This window comes from Phanerochaete carnosa (assembly GCF_000300595.1).
Source record: "Phanerochaete carnosa HHB-10118-sp unplaced genomic scaffold PHACAscaffold_6, whole genome shotgun sequence".
NCBI classification, from domain to species: Eukaryota; Fungi; Basidiomycota; class Agaricomycetes; order Polyporales; family Phanerochaetaceae; genus Phanerochaete; species Phanerochaete carnosa.
Window position 1 is genome coordinate 1288493 of NW_006767633.1, and position 13123 is coordinate 1301615.

A 13123-nucleotide genomic window follows, 5' to 3' on the forward strand; every position below is an offset into this window, starting at 1 on the left:
ATGTCAGCGTACAAGGCAGCCTCGTGGACTACGTATGGAACATTATCTCCAAGAACGAATCGCGGACGATCTTCTCGACGATATTTTCGCTGAAAGGCAACGGCTCTGCTTTGGATAGCACCATAGCGAGGTGGGTACAAGAGAAGCTCAATGCTGGTCATTCCTGACTGCTTGATATAGCCCTGGGGTTGGCGCAATGTTTGCTCCTCTCGCATTGAGGTGAGCATGGTTTATCGTAATGTGTTCTTTCCCTTAGCAAATGTACCCTATATTCCAGTATTCCTAATGTTACCATCAACATAGCTCAGCCCATAGGGAGCTCAGAGCCAAGCCCTAGCTCGAGTCCTGGCTTGAGTTCTGGAACGTCAAAACATTCGAACGTTGGGGCCATAGTAGGCGGTGTTGTCGGAGGAGTAGGCGGCTTTATCCTCATACTCATCGTCGGCTTGTTCTTTTGGCGCAGAACTAAACGTTCGGACGACGAAAAGCTCGATGCGAACATGACGCAACCTGTGCCATACAACTACGTTCGCGAAGAGACCGCCCCCTGGATTGCACCGGAGAATGCGAATGTACAGACTGAACATCAAGCCGTAGGGTATCTCCCCCAGACAACGAAATCTCTCGGAGCTCGAGCTCAGCGGCAGCGGCGGCGGGCGCCAACACATACTCCCAACGCGAGCTCTTCATACACCTTGACGTCGACCAACGGTCAGTCGTCCAGTAGGGAGCCGCCCACAGTTGCATCGAGAAGCGATGCTGCTAGCCCTGTGTCGCCAACGGACGTGCAGGGTTTGCGCCAAGAAGTGGAGAACCTAAGGCGGGTAATGCAGTATTTCCAGGCGGATAGATCGGAGCCGCCTCCAACATATCACGAAGGAGACAATTGAAGCGCAGTCTTGCATATTCGCTTTTATGATCATTTACTTTCTCCTTAGGTCACCGGACGTACGGAATAATGATATGGCTTGTGTTTCGGCGGCACCCATGGTAAACACAACTTACAAATGAAGATCAGGTACGAACGATCAACGGCCAAGTGTCCGTTACACTCCCCACGTCCACGGACTGCGCGCTGCACCATGTCCACGGGCGAGCTCCTCATACTGCATATCGCGCGTGTTGGTTGTCAGCAGGCTGTGACCTGTTCCACCAATAGGTGCACTACACTCAGGGCAGAAGGACTGCTGGTTCGCCCCGCCGCACTATCGAGAGCTCAGCCGTCAACACAAATGCTACTCGAAGTGTAATGTGACTCACATCGCCAATGACGAAAGTGTGACCTTTCGGGCACTTGTAGAAGTGGCCGGTATGCGCTGCAAATCCGATCAGAATCATTAACAACACTGAGAATTGTGACTTACAAAAATTGAGCCCTTTGACGATGTCCTGCATCTCCCCCAGTGAGACTGGCTCGTAGAAGGTGTCCATTCGCAAAGACCGCTCGAGCTTCTGCCACTCCTGGACGATAACTTTAGCTGGGTCTACGAAGGTCGTGGTAAGCCACTGGATCTCTTGCTCCTGATCGGCACGTCGGATCTCGAGGTGCGTCAGTCTGACAGCTTCACTGTGCTGAAGGGTTTCTTCATGTTTCTCCTTCGCTCGGGATGCCAGTTGGTCACGGCGGTCACGAAGCCGGCTTTTGCCACGACTACCTTCGATGTTGAAACGGAAGTACTCAATGTTGATACGCATGAGCAGCAGCGATGTTTTGACAACTTGACGATGGCTCTCGGACTCCTGTGCTATCATGAGAGCAGTTCGACCGTCCTGAAGGCAAGACCGGAAGATGAACGAAATAAATCGCCCCCACAGCTGTCTGTTCTCAGAAAGATATCCAGACCTGGATGCAAGAGCGGTGACCCAGGTCTGCGCGAGGTCGGCGAGCGTGAGGCGAATGTGAATGGACGTCCAAAAGGCTTCGACCAGGAACCTGCGATCTGCTCTCGGCTGCGGCTGACCAACGCCCAGTCTAGCCATGCGCATCGCGTGCTCATGCGGATTCCTGGGGGCGTGCTCCGGATGCTGCGCAGCGAGGTCCATCTCCTTCTGGTAAAGATACGAAAAGGAAGCTTCCCAAGCGTGCATATGTGCCGAACGGATGCTCGCGACAGAAACAGCGTCGTTGTACGAGGCGAGAAGTCCACGGAGAGTCAGCTGCCATGACCTGACTTCAGATGCAGGAATTCCATGCAACTCGCCGTTGCTCGGATCGAGACCCTTGCTTGGGAGCGGCGTGTTGCGAACCTGCTGGAGGAGTGCCCTCTGGTTCTTCTGGTGGGTGTTCCTGTTCTGAGCAGCCTTGGTGATTGACAAGGTTTCATTCGCGGCCTCAATCTTAAGCGTGTCCTTGAGTGTGCCCAATGGTGTAATCTTGACCCTGCGCCCTATCGCGGCAAGCGATTGGGACATACGGAAGGCAACGTTATTCTCCAAAATGTCCAGGTCAGCTCTCTTGAAGACTCGACCGTACCGGTTCGACCTGATGGCCACCCGGCATGTCGGGCAGGTAGGTGGCTTCCTGAAGTCGTTTGGAGGGGCTTCCAGACCTATCCACCGTCCACCGTCGGCTCGATAATATTCTTGCATTGAGGCGTGTCCGTCGAGAGTCTCGACCGTAAAGACGTGGCGACAGTTCGGCAGAGTAATGAGGAGGTCATCGAGACCCTCCATATCAGGGTCGATGTCGGCCAAAGATCTCCCGAGGATAAGGTCTACGACTACGTCCCCCTGCTCTGGGCTCGCACATGCTGGACAAATCTGAATCGAGCAGTCCTCCCCACAAACTAGAATAAAATAAGCATGTGGTCCGGCATATGATGCAGATACAAACCTGAAGAACAGCGATGGCCGCACTCCAATATCTCTTCGCAACGAAAATCACAAGGCAGGCGAGCGCAGACCTATGAATTGGGTTTAGTGAAAGAATAGCCAGGAAGTACGCTGAGAACTCACAGAACCGCACGGTACAGGACAGGTCTGATGCGGACATTGCCTGTACATCTGCAGTGAGATCTAACATAACGATAGCTTCATCTATTCACTCACCATAAGCACGGCTCTTGACAAGGAGCGCAGGGAACGGAGCAAGGCTGCCTACAATGTGCATGTGCGCAGCTCTGGCGGCAGGGTGCGTTGCATTCTGTCGTACATTCGTGCTCTTCAGAGCACATCTTGCTACACTGGTGCTCGCAGTAAAGCCGCCTCTGGCACTGATGGGGTTGGTGGGCATTCCTGGTCGCCACCCCAGTTGAGCCTTCCGGAGTGGGGTTCAGTTGCTGGCACTGATGGCAGTCGGCCTTGCAGTTCCTGCTGCAGCACGTCAAGATACCGTTGCAAGGCGCATTGCACCTGTATAGAGCAGGATCGTCTGAGCATGCCATCTCGGCTTCGTGTTCGCAGTCCAGAAGCTGCTTCTTCAAATGAACACCGCAAGACACTTCAGACAGGTCATCAAGCGCGAAACTAATTGCTATGGTGATTAACTCCCGACGAGCAAAAGATTATAAGGGTATTCACCAAGGAACTTGTGTCTTGACATGACCGCACGGAAGCTCAACGTGAGAGACCATGGTTATACATTGCCCGCATGCATCCGCGCAAGGCCTCGAGCATGGGTGTCCGCGGGGGCAGAGCCTAGTACAGCGCTGTTCGCATCGCACACTCTTGTGGTTGAGGTCGTCGGAGTGACACTAGTACATGGATTCAGCGAATGTTCTATACCCCGAAAAGGCCGGCTATACTTTGTATGGACAAAGATGTCCACAGCTCAATCTTGAATCACACTGCCTCAGACAACCGCCTGATGGAACAGTTAATTCAGCAAAAAGAAACCAGTATTGGATGTATGGAACACACCATCCGGGGCGATTCGAGGCAACTGTCCGGGCTTGGCGACTTTCTCAGCTTGATCCTGGTGCCGATGACAGGCGATTGGGAGGAAGGTACCAACGCAGTCGCTTTCTTCTAGGATAGAGAGAACTGAACGCCACATGGAGCTGCGAAGCCGCAGGTCTCGCGCGTTGCCAAGGATATATAGACCTTCTCGGGCTCTCGACAGCGCAACTAGGCGAGAGTCGGCGTGCATCCAAGATTAGCGTGATACTTTGCTCACCATTGGTACGGTTCTCAGACTAGGAAGTCAAGGTATCTCAGATCGTGCGGTAGTAATGAAACATATTTACGCACCCTGAGGAAGCCGACATTGACGCGCCCTTTGGACGAATGCCCACAGAGCGTCTCATCATCTTTAGCGCCTCCAGAATTTCGTACAAGGGACAAGATGACAATCTGATATCATACTATGTTCTGCCTATACTCCCTGTATTCGACGGAATAAGGCGCACCTTCGCTTCTTCTCCTTGGTAATTGTCGATCGTACGTAGACGGACCTGGGTCAAGGGATAGAATCGCTGCAGCGTATATGAGAAGGACGAATACGCACTCGGCGTGTCACTTTGACATGCTCGACGGTGGTGACATCGTCTCCGAGATCTTCTTGATCCGCCTCACGATCAGCCAGGTCTCGCTGATCTCGTTCGTCGATAACTACTGTGACTTTCTGTGCTAAGGCATCACGCATACGAGCGAGCTGCCCTAGATAGGCACAGAGAACGACGATATCACCTTCGGCTGAGTAAGGACCTTGGCTATCGTCATTTGGAAAGTAGGTTGTCAGATAGTGCGTCGATATCGTACCCAACCGGTCACATACCGAAGTAGATACATAACAAGATCCACGATCATGTCAACCTGAAGGGGCATGAAGTAAGGATGATGCTCAAATGTCTGCCGGTATCCTTGCATACCTCGAACTGGTTGAACTTGGAGATGGAATCGTCTTCACCCCCATTCTCTTTGTGTTGATGGTCGAAGAAGAAGACATTCTCGCGCATGCCTCGTACCGAAGGGTAGTTCTTTACAGACTCATGATCCTCTAGCTTCGGGTAGAGCGTTCGCCTGAGTAGCCCTTCCAGTCAGACAATTTATATGAATGAGAATTGGCACATACCGTATAAGATCTGAGATCTGAGGTCGCATTCGCCGTTGTACGTCGATCTGGGACATCGGGAAGCCCGAAGTCGAGAGGCGTTCCATCAAGGACATGTCGAACTTGTATATCTTGCCTCCGCTCTTGTGTTCCGTTGATAGCGCTGCGACGAGAATGAATTTCCACACTACAATAGCCAAACTAATACCTACCGTAGTTGTTGATCGTCGGACGCAATTGCTGGGGGTCTCCAATAAGGACGACATGCTGGATGGATGATACAAGAGCGCCTAAGACGTGGGCCTCGTGAACTTGTCCCGCTTCTTCGACAAGCATGACACGCGGACCAATTGTCTGCCTCATTGTTCGATCACCAATATCACGGAATAGCAAGTTTGCACACATACCTCGAGCATCGCAGTGAGGTTTGCCGCGCCTGTAAACGAAATTCGGCCATCGGTCAACCCTCAGCCGCCAGGAGACAACCAGCATACCAGTAGTCGTGCAACCGATAATGTCTACGTTTCGAAGCAATTCGCAACGAGCCTAGGAGATAGACATTAGCATTGCTGTGGTAGTGTGAGGGAGAAAAGATGGCATACGGCAGCTTTGCCTTCGTTGTACTGCTTAATTGTGTCGGTATGCACACGGCGTAGGCGTTCGAACTCTTCTGTCCTATTCGTCTGTGAAATCACGCGGATCTCATCCACCCAGTGCTCATGTAACTTCTTGCGTTCTACACGGGAAAGCTGCCAGACGTCGTCAGTCTCAAGAAGCACGCTGAGCTTGCGATCAGAGGCAGGTATGAGAGGAAGAGTGTTGTAGCCGCAGGCCGCAAAGAATTGGCCAAGATTGCGAAAATCCGAGGGCTGGATACCTTCCGGCAAAGATGAAACATGGTGGATTATCGGCTCAACGATAGATTCCGCGCAAGGAGGGCTCGAAGGCCCGGGCTGCTCCGACAAAGTTGCAGCAGTGTCAGCAGCACTGTTATCTGCAGTGACGTATCTGCAGTGACGTTCTCCTCTGGCTCTACAGTCAGATACTGCCATGCTTCTTCCGGAGGAATATCCTCAGCGTCGTCGAAGTCTGAATCGCTGTCCGCTATGTCGGAGGCATCCACCATCGATACTGACCCAGAAGACGCTCCCGATTCATTGTCACGGGCACGCAGCAATTCGTACGGATTTGTGTTCGTAGATGGCTCCCAGCTGGGTGCAGGAGTTGACGGGGCGGTTGGCTCGGGTAGGCTATGCCGTTGTACATGTGCTTCTTCCAAAAAATCTAGGTCGTCTGAACGAAGCCAGTATCCGTAGATCGTGCTATCCGAGTGAAGTAGATCTTGTACGGACCGGGACACTCGAGTCCATGTTGCACCCTTGTTCGCAGAGTACAGAAGTTGGATCCATGACGGGGGCTGAGAAAAATCTTGGTAGAAGCCAGGGAAGGCATATTTGAGGTGATCCATGATGTCCTCGCTGTCAACGTTGATCTTCAAGCATTTTTTCATTAGGTCCCGAATTTGCTGTTCGACAGCCTTCACTTCCCGATGATTGTCGGAGAAGGCACGATCGAGGCGTGATCTGCCCGCAACCGCTTCCATGGCTTCGATTGAGAACTGGGAAATACGCTCGTCTGATGAGCGTGACCCAAGACGCACAACCTTCTTAGTGATATTAGCGTCGAGCACCGAGCAGAGAATATTATCGAGGGCGTGGTTCGTGAAGGCAATCATGAGAATGGGACCAACCCCGTTTGCGAGTAGGATATCGATGATTTTAACACCAGTGTAACTCTGCGATTTAGTTTTAGTAGAGTATGTGAAAGCATAGAAAGATATCGCTACCTTTCCGGTTCCAGGAGGCCTAGGAAAATGTCAGTGAAGCTTTGAATCAGCCCTAAATGAGAAGACGCACCCTTGGATCAGAGCCCACTCTCGGGTCAGGGCATCCACAATAGCGTCCGCCTGGCTGGGGTCCAAGCTATTACAAGTACGAAGCTCTGTCCTCGCATTTTCGATCGAGTCGGGATTTGTGACCGACAGCTGAAGGCTGGTAGTGCCCGCGTCCGACGGGAAAAGTGAAGCGAGCTGGAACGAGAAGCTGGCGTTCCGAGCATAGACAGGCGCCTCGATCTTGACCTTGCCGAGCTCTCCCGGAGGACAGAGCGCCAGGTAGCGGCTGAAAGGGAGCTTCGTGGGCTCGACGCAAAGAGCCTCGAGGAAAGGTCTAACCGATGCAAACATAACGGTAGCCTCAACGAGTAGCTTCAAATCACCACAATCCTCAGGTGGACGCCTGAGCTCCTGTAGGATCCGAAGCTGAACATTTGCGTCGAAGAAAGAGACCCGGATGGCAATACGCGAAGCGCTCTGCTTCGCAGATGTGACATGGTCGCGGATGGAGCTGGAGATGGTGCCCAAATGGACGTCGATGCCTGACGGCCTCTGCCAGACCAACGCGACAAGTCCGCCCGAAATGAGACGCTTGCCGCTCATGCCTTCCCAAAACCAAGCTCTGCGATTAGGATCAGCCGCACGAGCGCGGCCCGGAGGAGCGTCAACGATCAGACCAGCAGACAAGCCTCGTCTGTCAGGTGTAATTTCCGTGAACTCGGCATTGGTGTAGACATTGAACATGACGGTGTCTTCGTTGTCTGTGTGGCCATGGTACTTTCCTCCACCTCGCTGAAGGACTTGATCCAGCTGCGTGTGTTTATCGGGCGAGATGAGATCACTCATGACAAGCTGAACCGAGGTGCGAAGAGAGGCGCTAGAGGGGACAATCAGCGTACGCAGGGAGCAGAGAGATGCGATGGCGTACGTCAGTTCCTCCCTGAGTAGTCGGAACTGGATATCCAACAACCTCTCAGGACTATCCAGTCGAGCGGGATGTGGTGCGTTATATAAAGTGGATGGCAGAAACGGAGGGATACGACAAATAAGCTCGTCATGGGTAGGAGCAATCCTGATATCCTCGATGTCGACGTGATCATTGTCATGCCGAGGGCCCTCTGGTCGTAGCTCCCCAGGCCCTACATAGCTATTGTGAAGTGCAGCGATGATGCCTTCGTCCGAGTCAACAGCAGTTGGAACTGGACGACTCTGCTTCGAACGCTCCAGTTTTGAATGCTCTCGATTCACGATCGAGACCAACTGCTCCACTTTTGCCTTCAGATGTTGTATAATCTGCTCCCTCGCCTGTGGGGGTGCTGATGCAAGGGCATCGTCAAAGGTGGGTGATGCTGTGGTGATCCCAATGGCCCAGATGTTAACCCAGTCGCTCAGGTTGAGGACCAGAGGTCGTAACTCGGGATGTTTTGCCGTCGCGTTCTTGATCCGCGTGAGACATCTGAGACAATAAATACCAGTTCTGACTGTCAAAGAATGGGCACCTACTGAAGTAGGACAACGACAAGTGCGCCAAAAACTTGGGCGCCTCCGACATTCTTCGTCCCCGCCGCCATTGCTGGTTCCTTGAAAGACTTAGCGCTGGTCATGATACTCGCCATACAGGCCTGGAGGTGACGCGAAAAGGCGCTGAAGTGCTCCATTAAGACCATGTAAAGTGCGCTGTAGATGGTCAGTAGCTGGACACCATCAGCTCATGTTGTCCTCACTTGATGAGATGTGACAAGACACTCTTCACCACAAAATCAGAGGAAAGATACTATACAGATGCTGGTTAGAATATTTGGACGAAGGTAAACCATCCACGACGCACTTGGAGCAGAGCAATATAACCACGATGAAAGGACAGGACATTCCTATTATTACTGGGACAGACAGCGACGCTTTCCCAGCTGAGAATATCGTTAAAGCGTTGCAGACCATTGCCCTGATGACATCAGATCGGTGAGCCAGTCTTTAAACACCACACCAAGAACACACCTTTGCAACGGCAGATAGCAGCAACTGCATATTTACATGAGCTTAAAGCAGGCATTCAGGCATGGAGAGAGACTCACCTGGCCGTCTTCAGCCGTCTGACATTGTTCGTTATAAGCATCAGCATGCTCAATGCCTGATACATACACTCACCCAGGTGCTGTTACTGGATGTGGCATCTGATAGCAAGGCAAGATAACTGTGCATGTCAAATACGTTGCGGAAATGATAGTCGTCCCGGAGATACATCTTCAGATAATTGTGTACCTCGGACGGTGTTTTCGGCTTCGAATTCCCAGCAAAAAGGGCATCACTGCCAGTCTCAAATAACCGAGAGATACCTATGGGTGTCAAGAACGGTAGCAATGCGTCAGTAACGTTCGCTCTCGTCGTCGTTACTTCAGGGGTCGATGTAGACGGGTCTACAGGCCGATCATGCTTGAAGCGGCATTGGAAGCCTCGTTTGCAGTCACCGGTCTTCCAATAAAATGTACATTTCCCAGGAGGAGCTGGAGAGGATTCGAACGTCGAAGAACTTCCGGGCGTCGCCGCATCCGTAGTATTGCCACCGGTAGCGGACGTGGCCCCCTCGATATGAGCGAACGTGCAGCTGCTTCCGTAGCGGCAACCGCCCGGTTTCAGGTGGAAACGGCAGGGTTTCTTGGACATGGTGGTGGTCGAAAGGAGAGGACTGGCAGAGTCAGGGGTCCCTGCGCCTTTATAAACGGCAGATACTAGGAGCCCAGTGCGGGGGAGCTCCAATATCCTGATATGACCCAGGTTCTGGGCAACGCGCGGCAGCATCGAGGCACGCATAGATGCACGCTGTGGATCCCTAAACAATACAGAAACATATATAGAAGGCCACAGTACTTCAAGAACGCGTTGCATGACGAACAGACACCGCGTTGCTGAGGGACCGAGCCAGCTCGTTTGAGAAGTAACGCATGGATATTCACTACAGAATGCAGATTTGCTAGCTTGCTTCATACCAAATCTGCAGTCTGGAGAAGCAACTCATAAGAATTACCGTATCCACGTACGCTATGGTACGGGCGAAAGTGCTGGGGAAGTGTCAAACGCCCAAGTGAGCGGTAAGCGCTGTAAGTTGCAAGCCGGAAGCGGGGGAATCCCGAGCCGTGCATGCGGGGGTGTAATTCTATAACCTACGTCGCGCGCCCACCATGTTACGTGCTCGCCCCCTTGCAACCTTCAAGCCTCTTGTGTCAAGGACGTATGCCACCGCTGCGAGTCCGCATGCTCTCGTTTATCTCGAACATCGGGGAGGTGTAATCGAACCAGGTTCGCTGTCCGCTTTGACCGCAGCGGAGAAGCTTGGAGGCCAGGTCACCGGTCTCGTCGTAGGTTCCCCGGAAGAGGTGCAGCAGGTGTTGCCTAAGGCGCAGAAGTGCGTTTGAACGTCTTCAGTTGGCCGTTGCCTGTCTGACGATGGCTATACTAGGTTGAAGGGTTTGACCAATCTGCTGCATGCCTCTTCGCCCAGTTATGAACCACCATTACCGGAGACGGTCTCTCCTTTACTCGAGAAGGTCTTACAGGGATCATCCTTTACGCATGTTGTCTCCGCGCACTCCGCATCCGCAAAGTCACTACTTCCTCGCGTGGCCGCGAAGCTCGACGTTCCAGCTGTTTCTGACATCACGTCTGTCGAACACGACCGCTCAACAGACAGCACGACCTTCACTCGCCCCATATACGCTGGTAATGCCATTGCGACAGTCCGCGCATCCTCAGACATTGCGCCCAAGTTCTTCACCGTGCGCTCGACCGCGTTCAGCGCTGCTCCAACAGACGGAGCCGAAGTGGAGGCCAAGTCTATCGATCCTGTAGAGATTTCGGGTGCACGGTCCGAACACATCAAGACCGAGCTGACAAAGTCCGACCGTCCGGAGCTGGGTGCAGCGAGCCGTGTTGTTTCGGGTGGACGCGCTTTGAAAGACGCGAAGACCTTCAACGAGACCCTAGAGCCACTAGCCGATGTTCTAGGCGCCGCTATTGGAGCCTCTCGCGCTGCCGTCGACGCAGGCTATGCCGATAACTCGCTGCAAGTTGGTCAGACAGGAAAGGTCGTCGCTCCTGAACTGTACATCGCCGTCGGTATCTCCGGCGCCATTCAGCATTTGGCCGGTATGAAAGATTCCAAGCTTATTGTCGCTATCAACAAGGTAAGCTGCTTTCTCACCTATGTAACCTCTTTTTAATGTCATCGTACCCTCCAGGACCCAGATGCGCCCATCTTCCAGGTCGCCGACGCCGGTCTTGTCGCTGATCTCTTCGAAGCGGTCCCAGAGTTAGTCAAGAAACTTAAGGATCAGCAGTAATGATTTTATGTCATCCAGCAGCGAGAATATACAGCTCGGAAACTTCTTCGATGTTGGGGTAGATTCGGAGTTCGCTGCAAGTTCGCCCAAGCGGGTTGCATGATAACGTGTCATAGCTTCGCAGCCGTCTCCCCATTTTCCTCCTGACTTGTCTGCATATCCATCCATCTTAACGCTCTCTCATATTGAGCACCTGGGTCTTCGCTATCGACCCATCCCCACTGGCCTTGGAACGCCAGAGCCAATATCTCTTCGTTGTCCCCGTAGTTGCTCCGGAGTTGACAGAGCTTGCCCGCGTTGTTGGAAGCGTTTAGAATGTGATTGGCGAATGGCAGCCGAACGTGCTCGTATGCCTTCAGGGCTTGTGAAAGATTTGCGAGTGTGACTAACGGGTGGCCGAGAATGCTGGACAGTATATATGCATCCTTTAAATCTTATCTCAGCTTCGAGGAACAGAAGGAACTGACGAAGACCTACCTCGATTGCCTGCCCTGCTCCTGAGCCTTGGTGGGGCGGCATCGCATGAGCCTGTGCAAATGTTTTTAAGAGTCCGTACATGGATTTGTTCGAAGGCCGAACGTACTGCATCGCCTAGAAGAGCTACTGGGCTGTGCACGTACGCAGGAAGGGGCCGTAGCCGGTGCAGTGCCCACTTCGAGGGCTTCTCTACACACTGAGCATGACGAGGTGAACATATCTAGAGGTGATGTACAGGCGAGAGCGCACCCTGATAATATCCTGCACTTGGCCTTCCCATCCCGCGAAATCACCCGCGAGCTCTTCCGCTGTCGACTCTTCGACCCAAGGCTTGGTGTAATACGTACCCTCAAGCTCTGGTACGGTGACAACAGCTCCAAAGTTTGCAATCCGTCCAAGGGCTATTGGATAAGCGATGCAGTGCTGTAGGATGAATGTTTTAGAGTGTGAGTAGTGCCCACCACGAAATGTAACTCACCTTATTCTTTCCACAATACTGTGTTACGCAGGGTGAAAAATCCATAAGAATTCACGCTTCCAGGTACATGTTGACGTACTATCATCGTTCTAGACAATCCTGGATGCTTCTCTCCATCCCTGAGCGGCAGGTGTTCTGCAGGAATCAAAGCCCTGTACGTGATCTCGCCAGTCCACACGGGCTCGATGTAGTCGCGCATCTCTGGCCGTCCCTCCGCAGCCATGGCCTCGAACATGAGGCGACGGACCACAGATTTGATACCGTCACAACCGATGAGCACGTCGCAGGCTGCGCTTGTGCCATCCATGAACTTCAATTGTAGGGAAGCGTTAAAACCGTCTTGCGTGTAGGACTGAAGGCGTTTGCCGAGATGAGCCATGCGTTTAGGTAGGCGGTCAATAAGCACATCCAGGAAGTGTGCTCTGTGGTAAAGATGCGATTCGTCTGTCCAAGCCGCATGAGCTACGGCTCGGGGGCGGAGAAGGATGAACGCGACTAACAGGGGAGCTCCAAGCGGTGTATGAGATGACCTTCCGGCCCTTCATCTGCTCGACGGTAATCGTATGAGAACGATCGTGCTATTAAATCCTCAGTGCCTATCCCACAATATACACTGGCAGCAATACCTGTGGAACCACCCTTAGTGTCGCCTGCCAGCGCTCGGAATGCACCGTCCAAGCCGAGCAGGGATAGCACCCGCCACGTCCTTCCCCACATCATAACTCCAGCACCAATCTCTTTGAAAGTCGCTGCAGCTTCGTACACGTTAACATCTATGTCATGGTACCTGGCGAGCGCGACGCCGAGACAAAGTCCGGCTATTCCTCCGCCACTGTGGGAAGTGTGAGCGCGAGGCACCGTTAGAGCAGCAGACTATCATGTGCTGACCATATAGCCACACGGAACTTAGGATCCGGTTGTGGTGCAGAAGATATCATTCAGACTGGTGC

At 52.8% G+C, this 13123-nt stretch overlaps 2 protein-coding genes across 2 annotated transcripts; one reads left to right on the plus strand and one right to left on the minus strand.

Moving 5' to 3' along the window:
- Positions 1-281: 281 nt before the first annotated feature.
- PHACADRAFT_174761 (uncharacterized protein) lies at positions 282-9545 on the minus strand (the record flags this gene model as incomplete). The annotated part of the gene is made up of 30 exons (XM_007396889.1): positions 282-1205; positions 1261-1316; positions 1365-2786; positions 2834-2903; positions 2956-2995; positions 3049-3465; positions 3520-3692; positions 3744-3802; positions 3859-4065; positions 4115-4133; positions 4189-4290; positions 4347-4391; positions 4445-4649; positions 4715-4752; positions 4809-4959; positions 5012-5153; positions 5203-5344; positions 5398-5426; positions 5485-5536; positions 5593-5946; positions 6027-6785; positions 6837-6855; positions 6907-7761; positions 7813-8340; positions 8388-8561; positions 8609-8658; positions 8713-8826; positions 8880-8903; positions 8957-8974; positions 9030-9545. The coding sequence occupies 30 exons, from the start codon at positions 9543-9545 to the stop codon at positions 1047-1049; spliced, it is 6939 nt and encodes a 2312-aa protein (XP_007396951.1). The 3' UTR covers positions 282-1046.
- Positions 9546-10029: 484 nt separating this feature from the next.
- Positions 10030-11661, plus strand: PHACADRAFT_123148 (uncharacterized protein). Its single transcript, XM_007396890.1, has 3 exons — positions 10030-10284; positions 10339-11062; positions 11117-11661. Exons 1-3 carry the CDS (start codon positions 10061-10063, stop codon positions 11216-11218), a joined length of 1050 nt encoding a protein of 349 aa, XP_007396952.1. The 5' UTR covers positions 10030-10060; the 3' UTR covers positions 11219-11661.
- Positions 11662-13123: the final 1462 nt, after the last annotated feature.

What these genes read in the sequence shown, in the direction of transcription:
- PHACADRAFT_123148 (XM_007396890.1), top strand. Translation starts at nt 10,061, where the DNA reads ATGTTACGTGCTCGCCCCCTTGCAACCTTCAAGCCTCTTGTGTCAAGG. An exon ending in GTGTTGCCTAAGGCGCAGAA is followed by an intron (nt 10,285 to 10,338) that starts GTGCGTTTGAAC and finishes TGGCTATACTAG; the next exon opens with GTTGAAGGGTTTGACCAATC. An exon ending in TTATTGTCGCTATCAACAAG is followed by an intron (nt 11,063 to 11,116) that starts GTAAGCTGCTTT and finishes CGTACCCTCCAG; the next exon opens with GACCCAGATGCGCCCATCTT.